General features: G+C 32.9%; 1 protein-coding gene across 2 annotated transcripts in view; it reads right to left on the minus strand.

Moving 5' to 3' along the window:
* Positions 1-4,312: 4,312 nt before the first annotated feature.
* Positions 4,313-20,626, minus strand: part of PTEN (phosphatase and tensin homolog) — an 83,396-nt gene continuing 67,082 nt past the window's right edge. Inside the window, exons 6-9 of one of the 2 annotated variants that reach the window (XM_080641105.1) lie at positions 17,663-17,804; positions 12,672-12,835; positions 9,787-10,011; positions 4,313-6,416 (exon numbers count right to left, since the gene is read on the minus strand). In XM_080641105.1, the coding sequence (XP_080497231.1) occupies positions 6,231-6,416; positions 9,787-10,011; positions 12,672-12,835; positions 17,663-17,804 (717 nt within the window). In that variant the 3' untranslated portion in view covers positions 4,313-6,230. The remainder of the gene's footprint in view (positions 6,417-9,786; positions 10,012-12,671; positions 12,836-17,662; positions 17,805-20,626) is intronic. The other variant, XM_080641106.1, reaches the window with a different exon arrangement.

A 20,626-nucleotide genomic window follows, 5' to 3' on the forward strand; every position in this document is an offset into this window, starting at 1 on the left:
ACTCATTCCTGTATGTCAAAGGTCATCCAGGGTTAACATTTTCATTACAATGAACTGTGAACTTCCAGTGAGAACTGTTTGCCTGAATCAAACTATTTTAATTTCTGAAGTTGTGAAGTCTAGTTCTCTCTCTCTCTTTCTCAAACACGCACCCACGCACTTATAATCTGCCCATTAGGGCAATTTAAATAGTAAAAGAAAATAGAAACTAACAAAGAAAAACGACAACAACAAAAGAAAATAGAAACTGCAAGGGAATGTGTAAACCAGGGATATCATTTGGACAACTGTACAGAGTAGGCAGAAAATCCTAAAGGTGCACATAAGTGAAAGCCAATAAATGATACAGAAAGCCACACCTAAACATTTTAAGAATTTCACTACAGTACACAAATTTCACAAACTGAAACACTGGAGCCATGACTACAAGTCTTGCTCTAGTCCACAGAAACAAACTCTCTGACCATTTTAAGGACAAATGAAAATCCACATGCAACAAGAGAAATAAATTATTTTTAATTAAAAAAATATAAATCCTTGTTAAAAGTTCATTAAAAAATATGCAGATTTTAAAATGTGGTAATGCTCAAAGATGGCTGTTGACTTCACTTATGTATGCAAAAATTTTCTTAAAATATCAATACACTGGCTTATTATGTATTACCCTCCAACTAAACTGTTTTTCACCAAAATTCTCAAATAACTGTCAAGGGTTGTATGTTCTGGTATAAAGCCCACCATTATACTAAGCATGGTAAGTTCCAGAGCTAATAGTGAAACATTCATGAGATAGTTTTTGATATAATGGAAGTCACATGAGCACACAGATTTAAAGACAACAAAGTGATAAACCAGCAGTAGCCTTTGCTTTTTTAAGGTGTTAAAACAACTCACTCCAAGCATCTGCTTGGGAATTATAAAAACTGAAAATCTCATCCTTCTTTTCCCACCTATAAGGGAAATAGAAAGGTGATGAAGATTACTAATAGTGTTTCACATATTCTTGTTTATCTGTTACATATAATTCCAAAATGCAAATATTTAAAATGGTGTTTAAAGAGACGTATCTAGTGTTAAGCTTACTCTTGCTAAGTAAATGTGGCTGTTTTATTTATTAAAAACATTGATACCATCCCGATGCCAACAATATTTAAACACTCACGGTTAACTCACGCCATTGGAAAGGGCTCTCAATAGCTGCACACAATCTGCATCTGTAGCATTAGAAAGAATCAAGCCACTGTCCATTTCCTGATGTAACTGCACATCCTACAAACCCATGACTGAAATACTAAGTTTAAAGGCTTTGAGTATGCACAGTACAAATTTCATTTTTAAAGAAAATAAACATATAGAAAAATGATTGTATAGTCACTAAAGTATTAATAATGGCTTTGTCTCCAGGTGGTGGGATTATGAATAATTATTTTGTTGTAGTTATGGGAAATATTCTCAAAATAACTAATTTAAGAACCAAATGTTTTACCACCGACACAACTATTTTGTCCTTTTCTGTTTTCACATTAAACTTAAAAGCTACCAACAACTGTGAATTTGTCAGAGTGGCTACCTACAATCTGATATACTATTCTTGAAAGTTGGAAAAACAGCAACATCAGGCCAAAAAACAAAAAATTTGCTCTAAAAATTGAAAACAACTGACAAGCGACTTAACCACTGGGCTTTCTATAGCTATGTAATTCCATAGCAAAACCAGTCTCTAACATTTCATCTTTAAAAGTTTTAAAATATTTTTCTCTATTATTTTTTGCTAATTTTTAGGTACTATCCTTATACCAGTTCAGAATGAATATTTATTATTGTTTCACAAACATTTCTCTCTGTACTAGTAATAGCACTGCTAATCAAAACTTATACTTAAGCTATTTAAGACTGTTTTAGATGTGAGGTTAACTGTCTGGAAAGACTAAAAGAACAAAAAATGTTTCATGTTAGCAGCAAATCAACTAGATTTAAGGGTCTTGATTTTTTGTAAGCCTTTGGAAGCCTGCATGTTAAACACTGGTGATTTTTAAATTCTCAATGGAAATGGTGATGGCATTCACTTAATTAAGCAGCTCAAATTATACTATAGAAGAGCATGAACAAAAATAAAATTGCCAGTAAATCCTATTTTTCAGAAATCACCAATTTTAGACTCCAGTATAGTTTCTAAACATACTTAAAAAGGAAAAAAATTGTGTGTATACACACTTCTCATACTTCTTTATATTATACATTATTCACATTCACTTTTAAAAAGTCACATGGAGAAAATTTAAACTTGAAATAACATTAAATTCCAGTTACATAAATGCTCTGCTTTATTTTCTAAACATTTGTACAGCCACACTTATTACCTTACTATGCTTTGTTGAAAGGATATGCCTTAGTCTTTAAGTTTTTAAGATTAGAAATAACAAGGTTGAATTCAAGTACACCAAGTTCCTTAAACTCTTCCGGAATAGAAATTTTTAAATGGCACTAATCACAATGAGTAGATGAAGCTTCCCATATGTTAATGGCAGACTACAGAATCATAAAGAATGAAAAAGCCACAAATTGAAATCTGAAGTATCAAATCCGTTCTGGGGAATTATCTGCAGACATCTGGCTTAAAAAAAAATGCACAAAATTTTCAAGAATCTTGAAGTTTTTCAAGATTAGAATGTTATGTGATGTAATGTGCTTAAAACAATTTATTAAGTGTTGACTAAAGCCCTAAAAAGTGCCTTTCTCAAACATGAGTAGACTGATACTCTACTCCCAAGCTGACAAAGTCCATGTTTTAATAATTGTAGACTATGAAAGACAGCAGGGGGAAAAAAAACTTAATAGAAAATGTATTAAGCACATTTGGCTGCCCATTATTTAAAATTTCAACAAATTTAAGCAATTTAAATTATACTGATTTAATAAAACACCCACACAATGACAAGAATGAGACTTTAATCAGTTTTAAGTGGAGTTTATAACACTAAAGATAAAGGGTTGTTAACAAACACAATAACAAATGGACATCTGATTGGTATGAGGCATTATTCTGTACACATATTTTTTGTGTATCCTCAGTGCATAGCATTTACACACAGAGCCACTGCTGCACAGCACAAGAGTATCTGAAGAGGCTGAATCAGAGTAAGGCTGTTTTAACAGACTGAAATTTTTTAGTATATATATTCTATATGAAAACAGATTGAACTTTTGAACTGGCAGGGTAGAAGGCAACTCTGCCACACACTGCAGTTAAAGCCCCCACTTTAGTGCACAGTTCCACCCCTTCCATCTGCATGCATGACACATTAACAGTATTTAAAGGTAAACGAGGCACTTTGTGGCAACCACAGCCATCGTTATAAACATATTGCACAAATTTTCTAGAACTAAACATGTAACTTGTACCCTACTTTTATTTTTTTAAAGCTGAAACATTTGATGCTGCCAGTAAACTCCACATAAGTTTATAACCTGTGCCACAGCAAAGAATGGTGATGCTATTTATTCAACTACCCTTTAATAATTATGGCAAAAAATATTCAAGAGGAGCTACAGAGGACTTGGGATGGTACAGGGCCCAATTGTAAGCTTTCTTAAAAGTGATGCCTTCAAGTAACTTCAGACATGTAAGCGGCTGCACATCCAAAAAGTCTATGAAAACATTCCAGAAACTCAGAGATTACCTACAGAATGCATTTCAGGCTAATTATGAATACTGTCATAAATAAAGTTTTAATTAGGACTCAAAAACTTTCAGTCATAGCAATTCTTGTCAACTTCTATGGGGATGGTAACTGAAATAAAGGAGAGTAGTATGTATAATATATATTTATATATATATAATATATATATAAAATGCCATTTTTCCATTTCCAATGACTACACCATAAAATGTAAGCAAGGCTTCTCAAAAACATTGAAACATTCAAAATCAAAACCCTCATTCAGACCTTCACATTCCAAAGGAAAAATAATAACAGTGCAAAAGCCCATTATAATGTCATTATTTATGACCTGGCCCTCCATGTTACATATCGGAACAATACAAGTTATGTTTTAATATACTGTGCCCAAAACTGTAACAAATAACAGTAATAATAACTATCTTCAAAACATCAATGATTTTCAACTTAGTCAACAATTTTCAGCTTTTACGAAAGGTGGCATATAAATTCCAATGGTGAGATCTTAGGAATAGTTGTCTCTAACCTTACCAATTTAATTTATGAGCAGTCAATCAATTCTTTATATAACAATGTTTAAATATAAATGTGTAAATCCTAAGAGCTTTGTTAAAAATTTAAAAATTTTATTTGCTGAATGAAAACTCATGAGGTATGGAAAACATGTTAACATTATTTACTAAGAATATTTTAGATGAAGTTCTGCCTAATCTATTTACCATCAAACTCTATAAATGCTGCTTTAATAGGTCCTATGCAATCTGTATTTGTAAATTAGCTAGGTCAGACCACAGCTAGTGAACAATTTCAGCACCAATAAGTTATTGAAAATGAGATTTTACACCATTAAGAAATAAATTGGCTGGATATTCAAATGTTTCAAGGGCAAGCTATTATTTGAAAGACACCAAATTTCTGGGGGAAAATTCTTTTTTTAATAATATCTTCACATTAGCTTTACATTAGTAGTTGTACTCTGCTTAAAATAGTATGCAGTCTGGGCATATCAAATATATGATACTTAAGTGAAAAAGAAGCCCTAGTTCTAACTCTAGCACTATCAAGAAATAATTCAACACTGCACATCTAAAAGAAAATCTATTCTTTCAATAGATTGTTAAAAGCATTATGTGGGACAACTTCTACTGAAAAAGTAAATGCCTTATTGTTTGTGCAGTGTTGAAATTTACTGCAACTCTAATTTCCTTTTTAACACAAATAATGTCCTTTTAAATATAAACATTATATGTATTCAGTATTCAAGTAATATTCCCTAACAGTTAATGACATTTAAAAAATGTGCAAAACTGCAAAACTCATTGTAATAGAATGTGTAAGGTCAAAAGGGTGGAACGGCTGACAGCTATTGGACTGAATAAGTGCATCATAAATCTTTAAAGAAAAAAAAACTGCTTACTGTAGAATCTCAAATTGAAATTTCCTGTGCAGCATTACAAAACAGTTTATATTTAATGAGAAAAAAGAAGCTTGCAGGCAGCACATGAAGCATCCACAGCAGGTATATGATTGAAAACTAATAAAATATGTGTAAGTTGTTGACTGATGTAGGTAATAAGAGTATCTGACTTTTAGCACTGGCCTTGATTACACAGGAGATGGAGCATTCATTACAATTGAGAAAACATATTTAATAAGTCATTGTCAATTTTTATAATGTTTCAAGCCCATTCTTTGTTGATAGCCTCCACATTTATATGGTTAAGTCATTGTTGCTGTGTTTCTTATCTATGACCACATAATTTTTATATCCCTTCATTTGTGGATTCTTAAGATGTTGTGCAAGGTTCATTCCTGTACCCCAATACAGATTCACTCCCTCTAGCTGCCTTTTCTAGCACCAATATGCTTTAAAAAAATAATAAAATGCACAAACAACAAGCAGTGACAGCGGCCAATTCCTCAAATATCCAGATTAATAACTGTAGCATGCTAAAGAAAGGTGTGTGTAAATAGCTGGAGATGTTATATGGTCCAGAATCCAGCTTAAAATATATTCCTTTCTGAGCATTCCCTCCATTCCCCTAACTCGAATACATGCATTAGAATGTAGCAAAACCCTTTAGAAACTCCTCCAGCCAACTGCAAACTTATCTGTTGCCACAAGTGCAAAGGGGTAGGATGTGAACCTGTATATCATCACAAAGCTCTTTAGCCACTTCAGTTGGTGACAGAACACACAATGAGAAATTCCTACGTATACACATCAGTCTGTCTCCACGTTTTATAAAACTGGAATAAAATGGGAAAGTGCCATTTTTATTTATCCTAATTGAATTTTAAATGTTCTTTTGACACAAAAAGGTATATACATGACACAGTTACACAATCTTTTTTCAACTGGACAACAAGTGTCAAAACCCTGTGGATGTATAGGGTAAAACAAGATTGGTCAGGAAAAGAGAATTGTTCCTATAACTGGTAATCTGACACAATGTCCTATTGCCATTAAAAAAAAAAAAAAAAAAGGTCCATTTTCAGTTTATTCAAGTTTGTTTTCATGGTGTTTTATCCCTCTTCATAAAAAAAAATTCAGACTTTCGTAATTTGTGTATGCTGATCTTCATCAAAAGGTTCATTCTCTGGATCAGAGTCAGTGGTGTCAGAATACCTATAATGATCAGGTTCATTGTCACTAACATCTGGTGTTACAGAAGTTGAACTGCTAGCCTCTGGATTTGATGGCTCCTCTACTGTTTTTGTGAAGTACAGCTTCACCTAGAGAAAAAAGAGAAAGTTTAAATGGAAAATCCATGAATCAGACTAATCTTAAATTACTTAGTATAGATATATACTTTTAGCAGATTCATTTTTAAGTACTATGGCAAACATGATCTTTAAAAGGCAGCTACCCTCCCCCTTCTTAAAATTTCTTACACTGTCTTTTCTTATATGGTGAAAAGATAAACTGGCATATTAATATATATTTTTAATAAGCATTAACTTCAAGCATTATCTAAATATACAAAAGAAATATACACTGAGACTGAAGTTCATCGATAGTTCACAAAATATATTTTCATCACAAAATTCAATTCACTAACAGTTGAGTTCCAAAAGAATGTTTCACTTACTACCTATCTGAAAATCAATGTATTTTCTGATACAAAAATACTAAACAAATACGACCGTTGGTTCAACCAGTAGCTATGACACACACTGACCACCAGGGAGCAGACGCTCCGACCGATAGGTTAGCTTGCTGCTGGGGTCTGGCCCGATCAGGACTGGGCGAGACGGGCCAGACATGCCCTGGAGCCCTCCCGTGGTCCCTCCCCAGCCCCGATCATGCACCGGTGGGGTCCCTCTCTACCTGGCCTGTGCCCTCTCACAATCCAGGACCACTCGGGGGATATCGGAGAGCCAGTTTCGGCCCGATCCCCGCAGGCCAGGCCAAGGGACACCACCAATGCACAAATCCGTGCACCAGGCCTCTAGTACTATATAAAATACTGATCAACAATGATGTTTAAGATCTCATTAGCCCTAAAAACTTCACCTGAAGGAAGGAAGGAAAAGAAAGTTAACATCATACAGTGGTTTAAATAGACAACCAAGGGCCTTACAGGCTTAGATAAAATTATTGTCAAAACAGCTCTATAAGACAGGAATTCCATTTTAAAGCAGAGGAATCTAAGGCCCAGAGAGATTAGGTAACCTGCTGAAGACCACATATCTAGTGGGATTTAAATTAGAATCCCTTGCTTACTCTATTATATCTACAGCCTCTCCCCACATTATCTAAGAGTCATCAATTCTTCTCCTTCTTTTATATCAGTAATCCATAAACAGCTGCTCCTGGAACAACAAAGGGGTCAGGAGCACCAACTCTTGTGCAGTTGGAAATTGGTGTATAGCTTTCAACTCCCCAAAAACTTTAGAGCTATTCCCCTGGTACCCATCAGGGATTGATTCCAGTATCCTCCCGTGGATACCAAAATCTGTGGATGCTCAAGTCCCTTATATAATAGGGCATAAAACAATGCATACAGTTGGCCCTGTTGGTTGAATCTGTGGATGCAAAACTTGGGGTTACAGAGAGCCGACTCTATATTTATTGAAAAAATATCCTCATATAAGTGGATCTGCGCAGTTCAAACCCATGTCACGCAAGAGTCAACTGTATACCTGATAGCTTCTCATTACCCCTCACTGCCACTACTCTAGTCCAAACCACCACCACTTCTCATCTGAACTAAACCACTGCAACAGTTTCCAATCTTACCTCCTCTCCAGCCTATATGTATTAAAGAAGTGGACAGAGACAGAGTGAACATTCAAATTACATCTTTCCTGTGCTAAATACACTCTAATGTCTTCACATTCGGACTAGTGTGCTTTAGTCAAAATGACTTATTTATCGATCCTCAAATACACCAAGCTCATTAATATCTTAGGACTTTTGTACCTGCTCTTCCCTCTTTTCTCAGATATTTGTGTAGTTCACTTATTTCATTTAGGCCTCTAATTAAATGCCACCTGCTTGGGGAGACCTTCTCTAACCATTCAGTTAAAAAACACACAAGATCATTCTCTATCACATCTCTATTTATTTTTTAAAATGTATTTTTATTGATTTCAAAGAGGAAAGGAGAGAGAGAAAGAGTTAGAAATATCAATGATGAGAAAGAATCTTTGATTGGCCGCCTCCTGCATGCCCCCTAGAACCTGAGCATGTGCCCTGACAGGGAATTGAACCATGACCTCCTGGTTCATAGGTCAACACTCTATCACTGAGCTATGCCAGCTGAGCCTCTGCTTTATTTTTTCACTTACCAACTTGTGATATTTGTTTACTGATAATTAAAATAGTTTTTATTTGTAATCATAAGTATAAAATATATTAAAACAGAAAACAATAAAACTAGAGCAAGTTATACTTTAAAAGCTAGTGATTGAGAAAAATGTAGACTTAAAGAAAAGAAAGTAAACGGAAACCTGTGGATTCTAAAAGACACTTTATAAATACTTTAAGGAAATATACTATCTAAAGGTACTTAATACTGGATCTATTTTCAGTTAAAATGTGTAGCCACCCCCTTTATTTTATTACTACTAGCAATATTCTTACACTTATAAGCTATGATTAAGATTGTTATATATACAAATGGAATGAATAAAAAAAGTAAGAATATTTAAAGAGAGAAAGTAGGAAGGATGGTCAAAGCAAGGGGAGGAAGTCAAATGGAGTATGAAATAGGAAAGGGAAAGAAAAAAATGTCAAACCTCCATTTCGGAACCTGGAGAATTATTACTTATGCACGGAAAAACATACACACACACACCCACAATCACAAATATATGAAATTAAAACAAACCAAATAATTCCATAATAAGAGGAAACAATTGTAGAAAAGCAGTAAGAGGGGAGGATGATGAGAGAACGCCTTTCAGGTCACATAAAATTGAAGATAAGACTAGATTATGAGAAGGGTATCTATGTGAAGGGTAGGGAAAAGGCTGAGGGTGGAGAGGTACAGGAAGAGGAAAAGAACTGGAAAGACCAGAGGCAGAACCATTTTGGAGATGAAGGAAGACCAATATGAGTGAATCTCAGGGAAAAGGGAGAGAATGTGTCTCCAGTTGATGTAGGAGGTAGGCCTGTGCTAAGTAATGCAAGTCCTTTTTGGGCAAAACAAAGACTACAACATCTTAAAAATTGTCAACAGGAGTGACACAATCAATCTATTTTTAAGATCACTGTGAGCGACTGAGAATAAATTGGAGGAGTACAAGAGTAAAATCAGTGAGAACATCCCATATGAATTCTTCTCAAATAATTAAGAGTTCTCTTCTACCCTTTACTTCCCCCATTTCTCCTTCATATCCCACTTATTTAACTCCTCCCAAATGACTGCCTCAAATTTAACCAAACAACAAAGAAATAAGGAAAGTGCAGCTTTCATGACTTTTTACACATCTTGAATTTTATTAGAAATTATCAGATTGCTGCTGCATAAATATTACTTCTAAATAATATTTAATTTAAAAATTAGTCAAGCAAGGCCTTCACTAGGCTATACACCTAGAATAAAAGAAGCACACACACAGAGCCACCCACCAACTCCTCAAAATATTTTTAACTGACCTTAAAATTTGGAGAAAAGTATCGATTGGCCTTGTCTTTATTTGCTTTGTCGAGATCATTTTTTGTTAAAGTGAGTACTAGATATTCCTTGTCATTATCTGATCGCTCTATACTGCAAATACTATCAATTTCTTGATCACATAGACTTCCATTTTCTACTTTTTCTGACGTTTCCTCTGGTCCTGGTATGAAGAATGTATTTACCCAAAAATGAAACATTTTGTCCTAAAAAATAAAATGACATATTTTTAAAAAGAAAATGTTACCTATATTCAACATTTGCCAAAAGAAGTCACAATAAGCCATGTTATTTAATATTTTGAATAAAGGTAAAGACAAAGACTAATACTTACCAATCTGTTGTATCTAATTCACATTTTTCTTTTCTTCAAATTTTAAACCAAAAATGTAATTCCACAAGTTATTCTTATATTCTTACTTTTGCTTTAAAACCTTAAGTAAAATATCTCCTTTCTAGTCTTATATTAGCCTTTAAAAATGTTTTGAGTTTGTATGTATGTATTTAAAAATTCAGAAATGGATTTAATTTCCTCTATGTTTCAACAGCTATTACAAAATTTACTTTAACAAAAGTTCTTGAAATATCAAGTACAACTTCCCAATGAAGCAAGGCAGATAAATTTTTACTGCTATGGCAATACAAACATTAAACAGCTCTAGTTTCTTAAGGAACAATGAATGTTTGAAAAAATTCATAATAAAATATGGAGTGGGAGGGGAGATGGTAAGTACTTCTGACTTTTTTTGTTATAAAATGCTTATTTTTAAGGAATCACTTCTTACTAATAATATGAGGTCTTATTAATCAAAAATGGCATCAGACGTTCATTACTTCAAACCTTTCTTAACCAACAAAGAAAATGTTCCCTCTCTTACTTACTAGAATTTGGTCTGCATGGATCATTTGACAATTAAAGATGTACAGCCTTGGGATACCTTATCTGGTCATTTAAATATTTTATTCTAATTTATCTTTAAGTTATCCCACCCATGGAAGATCTTAAGTATCATATCTTAAATGTTTTTGTAGCTTTTAACAGTACTTAGCACTGCCTTTTAAAAAATATTTGTTTTAATTTTTTTACCAAAGTCATGAATTAGTAACTACACACATATTTTACTTAGAATCAGAAGAAAATAAGCTAGTAATATTCAAATTTCCAAAAATGTGGATTCTATATAAATATACTGATTATACTAAACCTGTTTTTGTTTAAATCACTGCAAACATTTATAACAGGAAGAGAAAAATCACATATAATGGCAATGTATGTAAGTAATCCAAAATACACATATATTATAAATATTTAATCGAATCTTTAACTTTGCATGTGTTCATGTAAGGCACAGGTGATAACTGAAATACGAATTAGCACACTCCTAAAGGTACAGGGAAATAATGATTCAGGTGCCTGTTTGTTTTTAAAGGCAAAATACAAGATTTTAAGTGTACTTGTCTTACAATGAATAGAAGAAAAAATAACTACCTTAATTTTAGAACATTTGCTAACACTTCTTGGTTTATTTATTTATTTATTTTTTTAGATAGTATCATCTTTTTATAGGTTTTTACTGATTTTTAGAGGGAGAGGAAAGGAGAGGGATAGAGAGATAGAAACATCGATGAGAGAGGAACATCACTGATCGGCTGCCTCCGCATGCCCCCACTAGGGATCGAGCGCCCACAATCCTGGCATGTGCCCTGACTGGAAATCGAACTGGTGACCACACTGGCTGGGCACTTCTTGGATTATTAAAAAATAATTAATTTTCAAAGTTATTGAAATATATTTATATAGGACAAGTAAAAAAATATAGGTTTCTGTTGAAAAAATCAGTTTAACATTTTGTTATTTCCTACTTGGATTCTAAATAAAGAAAATTATATTTCTTCTAATAAGTCAAAGTAGAGTTAAAAATTTTTGTATTAAATGAAACTTCCTTTTATTTTGTTTCAAAAAAAAGCTAAAAATCAGGAAAGTTAAATCAATCCTATTACTAAAAATTTCTAAAAATTGGTAATGTGTTATACAGATGTTTAAAGAGGCAATAACAATATACAAAAACTAGTATTTTTGTTCACCAATTAAAAATTTTGTACATTAGCTTCATCTTAAATGTTCACTTATAATATTTTAAAACAAGATAGTTTGTTTTAAAATGAGCTTACATTTTCTAAATATAGATCAATAAGATACAAACCTCACTTTTTTAAATCTGTATATTTAAATAATACATTTTTTTCATTCTTTATTACTTCCTCTTCATACCTATTTCTCTTCTAGCTAAAACTTGAAATACTTAGTAAATTTGAGGAAGCAAAATATAAAATGACATAATTGTAAGAAACAGAAACCAAAATGGGGGAAAGTGTTTTGTGTCATTATATAAGACCATGAAACAGATCTTATTTATACATACAGACCAAGTTTATTTGAAACTCATGATCCCTTGCTAACTTCTCAGGTAATTAATCACCCTTTCTACTAAGAGGATTATAACTGATTTCATGTAGTATGTATACAATCTTTAGTATTTTTACAAAATTGCTTTGTATAACTCAAGTTAAAGAAAATTCATCTCAAATTACATATAACTTTAAAAGGTCTTTTGTCCTTTCCCTTCTAATAGGATTATTTACCATTATAATGGCTCATCAATGCCATAGTAAGCAATGCATGTACAAATCTAACAGAAAACCAATTCTAATTCATTAGATATCAGTCATAAAATGAACTATACCTTTTAATATCTCCTTACAGATTGATTTCTGCCTAACCAAATACTTTACACAAAAGATGTAAGGTTACTATTCAAGTCACAGTTATTTTTTATATTTTTCCCAATAAAAGTAAAGTGCAAACCTTCTTTAGCTTGTTCTGTTTGTGGAAGAACTCTACTTTGATGTCACCACACACAGGCAATGGCTGAGGGAACTCAAAGTACATGAACTTGTCTTCCCGACGTGTGGGTCCTGAACTGGAGGAATATATCTTCACCTTGAGCTGGCAGACCACAAAATGAGGATCTGCATGGTTAAATACATGTAAGTATCATTTCACAGGAAATGCCTTTAACTAGCAAACTGTCAAAAACTATTTTAATTGTTAATATTAGCAACATATACAAAATAGTAATTCTGCTATTCTAATCCTGATCTAAAACAAATTAATAAATATAAATTAGGTCAAAATGTAATCAATACAAGATTTTCCCTAATCTGAACATTCAACATAAGGTTCTATTGCTGGCATGAAAGTCAATTCTATTTCAAAAATAATAAGTCCCAGGATTAGACTTCTAGCACTATAGTAGTAACATAAAAACTTTAACACTAAAATGATGTTAGAAATGCTTAAAATAACTTTCTGGCACATCTATGAACTGCTTAAAGGTACGTTTTAAAAGTTACTTTGCTGCAATATTTTAAAATCTCTATCATGTAACAAAATCCAAAAAATGCAAATCATTACATGTTCATAAGAGGAAAGAAAATATACTCTATACAAAGTTATACTAAATTCCATAAACATAATCTCAATATTTATAAAAATATTAACCATCATTCATTTTACCTATAGTTCACACTTTATTTTTAAAGGTATATAAAGCCACCATGATGAGAAACAGGAAGGATTTGAAATGTCTGCTAAGAAATGCCACAGAGGGCGAGAGATCAACCAAGGGACTTGTGTACATGCATATGAGCCTAATCAATGGACAAAGACAACAGGGGGGTGCGGCATGAGTGAGGGGTGGGGGAATAGGACACATATATATAAAAATAATAATATAAAAAAATAGAAAAGAAATTGTGAGGTAACCAGAACCACTCCCCCCCCCAAAAAAAATAAGCAATGCCACAGACATCAAGTACAAATTGAAGTGCACCGCCCCGCCCCTCGTCCCCCCAATTCATTTACAAGTATTTTGACTTTGTCTTGTGTCTGTTTTAAAATAACTGGTGCCCGGCCGGAGTGACTCAGTGGTTGATGATCAACCTATGAACCAGGAGGTCTCGGGTTTGATTACCAGTCAGGGCACATACCTGGGTTGTAGGCTAGGTCCCCGGTGGGGGCGCATGCAGCCGATTAATGATTCTCTCTCAACACTAATGTTTCTATCTCTCTCCCTCTCCCTTCCTCTCTGAAGTCAATAAAAATTAAAAAAAAAATAAATAAATAAAAGTACTAAAATAACTAGGAAAATATGATTTCTCAAAATGTATCATGCGTATGTATTAGCAATGCAACTGAAAGGTAGTAATGACAAAGTATAACTAATTTATGGTACAGTGAGTTCACAAACAAGTTCATTAAAAAGAGTGACTAGCCTTAGGAGGGTTAGAAGTGGGTTTTGAAGGAAACATGTTAAAATGATTAAGAAATAAAAGCAAGCTTGCATAAAGTGCATGAGAAATAAATACTTGTATATATACACATACACGTACATACACACATAGAAATAAAATTCTCGCACCAAAAGGCATTATCTTTAAAGATGAAAAAAAAAAGTATCCCATTCTTTATCAATAAGACTAACAATTAAGAACAAGGCAAAATGCTATCCAAGCTAAATGAATTTTCCAGTTTAATAAACATCTACTAGCTCATCTATACAATATCTAAAGCAATTAGAACAATCACATAATAAATAGTAGGACTGATCAAAGCACATGCGGTTATTCTATTTAGATTTGTAAGACATTTATCTTAAGAAAAAGCTCTCTAAAAAAGAGGAAATATTACACTAACAATCTTTCAACAATTTCTACTTCCTTGACTAAGGATTCAAAGTACAATGAACCATTTTAAAAGATAAATTTTACTGGGAAGTCTAGCTTAAAGAAATAAATAAACAAGGTATGATTTCATTTCAAAGTGGTGAATAAAAATCAACCAGAATGAAAATGCTTTGTAACCTTATTAATTCTAACTCCACTAATTCGGAATCTGATACTCCTGATTTTAGAACTTTAAAAAGTAAATTAACTATGTAAGTCAGATTTCATCTAAAATGTGTATCTACAAGAATTTTACAATTATAACCAATAAGCTAATTACAATTCAGTGTTACTCAGAATTTCTCTCAAAAACCAAACTAAAAAGTTGTAATAAAAATCAGTGGAAAAGATTTTCTCAAATCACTAAAGAAAATAATTTTCTTTACAATATGAATTTAATATTTTAGATAGATAAGACAAGTCCAACATTATTATGGTTCTGTGAACCTCTAAGACATACTTTTGATATAAACCCTTTGATATGACTGTTTTCTAAAGATTGATGCCTAGTTAAAAAAAAAATCAGAATTAAGTTTTCTCAGATATATGCATATTGATAGTATTGAGGAAAAAAATCAGTGATCATCTCTTAACATTTTTAACCCTTTAAGATATATAGATTATTTAGAAATATTAAGACAATAATCAAATAAGAAAAAAAGTTGTAAATCCCTGCCAACTTTGCAGAAGACACTTTCTTTTCACAAGTTTTTCTTCACTGATTCTTCTTATTCCTCCAGAACGCAGATTGTTCCAACTCCCCTTGTCTCAGTCCTCACCATTTCCCTCTGAGCCTTCTCATCCTGTAGCCTCATACCACATTTAATTGAAAGGCTTAACTACTATGTCCCTTTCCTGATGCTTCCCAAAATATCTGATATATCCTCTCATCTAAAGATTCAAACCCATACTTTCAAGTGCGCATTGAATATCTATCTTCATGTAAACAGCTTACCTTCACTTGAATTAAAACATATTTAAAACTAAAATGTCAACATTCATGTTCCCAAGTCTCAGATTCCTTCTTTTTCAGTGAATTATTCACCTAACCAGAAGAGAAACTCTTGACAAAATTTTCAAATAAAAATGGCAGAAGAAAAAATAAGGTAATTCCATTTTAATGCTCCAGCAAAGCACATCTGGCTTAGAGCAAGTCATATAACTGACTTCCTTTGTTCACCATTTTCTACCTCTTGCTATCATCACTTTCTACACAACTGTACTTACAACACAGTTTACGCCTCCAGTATTATCACTGACACTGTAGTATTTATCATATTAAGTCTGAAATCCCCATTCAAGGTCTTCTAACCGTGAGCCACATATTCTATCCCTATTCTATTCTCTGTCTCTACACTTCTTGTCCAGCTCATTTCCTTCTGCTGTGCTTCAATCCCAGCTATTTCCTATTGCCTGTAATACTTCCCTCAGTTTTAATGTCAATCTAAACTGTATGCTTTCCCCAGTGTTCAATACAAAGCTGGACGTCCTTCATGAAACTGGCAATTCCCCAAAACTTTTTCTTAGCATTTATAGTTTATATATACAACCTCCCACTTAATTATATACAGCTTTACTACATAGTATTAAATCAGAGTGCAGAGGAAATTAGTAAAGATTTAAAAGATTTCAGCAGTCAGTATGAATTAATACTGAGACCAAAACAAAACAAAAAATATATAAAACAAAACAACACAAATTATTTAAATGTAGAAAAGGAGAATTCGTGAAATTTTTTAAGAGAAGCAATGTGAAAAAAACTATACAAGATTACTAAACTGAATGTTCTCTTCTTCCCCTTATTATTATTTCTCTAATATCTCATGCCTTTCTTTTGGCTCTTTTACCGATATCTGTACTATAGGAAAAGCGTGAGTTTTTTCTTCCTTTTTCCTTCTCTTCTATGACTCTGTTAAGCTCCTAGCTTATGTCAGTCACCTCTGATAGCTTAGTGCCTTTGCACCCAGCAGTTTTCAAAATTGTACTGAGATGACAAAAGGATCAAAGAAGCCCCTTAGAAGACTTTATCATGCTGTATTAATAAAACTGTGGTCTCTGATAAAATTGCCTTTCTCTAAGAATACAGAAAATAATCTGATGAAGGTGATCATACCTATCTGACAAAAATAAACAACATCAAAAAATTAATTTCCTAGGTATAAATTAATTTAGGGATAAAAATTGTTTTAAATTACATAAATATTTTAAGTTTAAGCAAAACTTAAAGCTAAAAACTAAAACCACTAATGAATTGCAAAATATTGCTGAAATTGGAACTATTAAAAGAAATAATGTGGTGGTATCTTATCTAGAACTACAAAATTGCATTATAAATACTCAAATCTAAATCCAGATTTTCTCTAATACTGCACACACTTTGACTTAACCCTATACAGTCAATATACTTTAGCCCGTCACCATGTCTTATCACTTTTTCTTTTCTTCTTTACTGTCCCTGTCACCATTTCTATCAATATCTATTCTTCCTCAAGATATGAAGAAATTGGTCCGTGCTTCAACCCCAGTAAACTGATGAACCCCACTGCCATTCTGATGCTGGATGTGACAGGACAGATTTTTTAGCCATCTAATCAAAACCTAGGCTGCAATTTGTAATTGCAGCACAGAATTTTTCCTTCATAAATACAATTTGGTTTTAAAGACATTAAATCATTGCTCTTGGCTTCTTTAGACCAGTGCACTAAACAACTGAGCTAATTAATCAATATGGATGTTTCAGAAATATATATATTCCTGCATAAATTTTAAGCGCAATAAATTTCTTTCTAGATATTTTTAAAATGTATTTTTATTGCGTTCAGAAAGGAAGAGGGAGAGAGAGATAGAAACATCAATAATGAGAATCATTGATCGGCTACCTCCTGCACGCCCCTACTCGGGTTAGAGCCACAACCCAGGCATGTGCCCTGACTGGGAATGGAAATGTGACCTCCTAATTCATAGGTCTGACGCTCAACCACTGAGCGACACCGGCCAATTTTTATATAAACTTCTACATATGTTAAGAAAAGTGTTCCAGTACATGGGAGAATGAGAATTTGGAGCACTTACTGCAGGTTCCGCCACTGAACATTGGAATAGTTTCAAACATCATCTTGTGAAACAACAGTGCCACTGGTCTATAATCCAGATGATTCTTTAACAGGTAGCTATAATAATACACATAGCGCCTCTGACTGGGAATAGTTACTCCCTGGTGGACAGAAAAAGAGAAAAGCCAAATTCAAAAGAAAAGTTCCATTATAATTATTTCACTTAAATTATTGTGGTAACTGGGTTGTACCCATTGAAAAACATATTTACATTAGAAATTTGACCTTAAATGATTAATATTTAAATGCAGCTCATTAACAGAGTAAATCAGAGCAACATCATCTGCCATTGAAATTTACATTTGTCTGATATATTTTTAATAAACTATTTTTTAACCTTAGTTGTTTTATGTAAATCTTTGTATATGATTAACCTCTTTAAAAAGAGACTTAAAAGTATAGGTTATACACATCTTTCAGTGCTATAATTCTATGCAACTAACTACCAAACCAGAATACTACCTAGATACCACAAGATATGTAATGTTTTGTTCATATTCTATGCATCAATACTCTCAGATCATCTTCTCTACTATGAATTCACAATCTAGATTTCTCAGTTAAAAAAGTAATTTTCTACTTCAGTAAACTTTTCACTGGCACTTCTAAATTCAGAAATAATGTAGATTATTTTAACATACAATGTTTGCTTGTAACTTGGAAAACTACATTTCAGAATGATCACAAGATTATTACAGAAAAGTAATTCACCAAAGGAAGAAATGTGGCTCTTAGGAATGGCTATTACAATGACAACATATAACAGTAGTTATTGTATATTAAACGACATGCCAAACATTTTACATATATCCCTAACACTACTACAACTCTACCAAAGATTCTATCACCTCTTATTTTAAGGATAAACAGTCTGAGCATAAAATAATTATTTTGCTCAAAACCTGCATCTGAATCTAAATGTGAATCTGATTCTAAAACATTTTTTTAATCCTCACCTAAGGATAGGTTTGTTGATGAGAGAGAGAGAGAGAGAGAGAGAGAGAGAGAGAGAGAGAGAGAGAGAGAGAGAAAGAGAGAGAGAGAGAGAGAGAGAGAGAGAGAGAGAGAGAGAGAGAGAGATAGCCAGATATCCATTGGTTGCCTCCAGAGCTGATTCTAAAACTTTTTACTCCCTCGTCCTGGGTTTTACTAATAGCATACCTATTAACTATGTGATAAAAAAAAAAAAAAAAAAAAAAAAATAGTAAGACCTCTTTGAGCTCTTATTTTTCCTATTTATAAAGAATCTCCAAAGTTTAGCGTATCATAGTGCTTTAATTCTATGCAACTAACTAAAGACTAATGTATTAAATAGTGGTGCATGAACCACAGAATTCTTGAGACTAATATGAAGCAGACCACTGCCATTTTTCTCTCCACACAGCATCCTTTCTCCTTTGAGAAGCTATCATTCTTCCTGTGGTTTGGGGGTGTGGAAGGTGGGCCCTATTCTTCAGCTTCAGATAAATGCCCCAAGTCTCTGGCCAGAGTGTTTAGTTAAGGAATGGGTACATGCCCTAATCCAGTTAAGCTAGAACCTAATCTAGGAATTTTAGCTCAAATTATAGATCTCTTCCCACCACAGTTGCTAAAGCAGGCAGAATGTAAAGCAAGAGCTACTGGGAGTCATAACTTGCCATTATATTACAGAGAGCCTGCCTGAAAATAAAGTATATACAGAGAAAGGAAAGAGTTAAGAGAGATTCCTGACATCTGTTAAGCATCTAGATCCAGGCCAGAGCATTTTTAGCGTTATATAGCCAATAAGCAAGTCTCCTTTTGTTTAAGTTATTTTGAGTTTATTTGAAATTAAAAGAGTTCTAAGACATTATAATACAAATGCTTCCCCGCCCCTTTTTCAGTTTTTATTTCTACTTCTTTGGGGATCAAAATAATAAAAGAAAAATAATTCAGACAAGAGAACATAGTACAGTAGAAAGAATAATGGATTTGAGTTTAGCAGTATGGTTTTGAGATATACAGAGATATTAAATGACCCAGGGCAGATTGATACTTGCAGATCTGTTTTATCATTTATATTAGAATGGGACCAAATTAAATATTAAGGTCCTTCAAGGTATAAAAATCTTACAACTTTATTAATATATAAATTGGATAACAAGGCTTACATACTGTGTATTAGAAGAACACAGTTTAGTCGAGGAGAATTATGTTAGAAAAAATAAAAATGTTATATTAAGAGGGTTTTTTTAATGTTTTCTTAATTTTTTAAATTATTGATTTGAGAGAGATACATAATTGGTTGATTCTTGTATGTGCCCTAACAGGGGATCGAACTGGCAACCTTGGTGTAGCAGGATGATGCTCTAACCAACTGGGCTACCAGGCCAGGGCAGAAGAGTTTTTTAAAAGCTGAGAAAGAGGATAATTATAGCTTATTTTGTTTTAAATAAAGAGAAAATGATAAAATTTCATTTGGTTACTATCTGGGGAAATTTAGTATATAGACTAGAAAAAAATAACCTGATTATGATAGGGCATAAAATTTCATTCTTCAGAAAAATGAGAAAATTCCATCTTCTTGGGTCACTTAGAATAAAGTTAGTATTAATTTATTCTAAACGGTTTAAGTCTTCATTAAAGATAAAGCTTATAAGCTCACTTACAGAGACCATAACATATAGGAACTTCCTCTCTAATTATTGCTTTGGGAAAAAACTAAAGTTCAAATGTTTTTCCTGAAAGTTTAATCAAAGAAAATAAATGTTAATGCATTCTTTACCTGCTATCAACTGAAAGGGGGGGAGGCAAGGGAAAGAGGGGGGACTAGCAGAGATTCTGGGTGAGTTTGCCATATAATAAAAGTTTGCCTCTTTAAATTCAGAACATTTGGAAATCTTCTCTAAATGCATAGTTACCAGTACTCATAGGATGTTTTAACTCTTTACTCATAGCTTACAAT

Source organism: Plecotus auritus (genome assembly GCF_963455305.1).
Source record: "Plecotus auritus genome assembly, chromosome: 9".
NCBI classification, from domain to species: Eukaryota; Metazoa; Chordata; class Mammalia; order Chiroptera; family Vespertilionidae; genus Plecotus; species Plecotus auritus.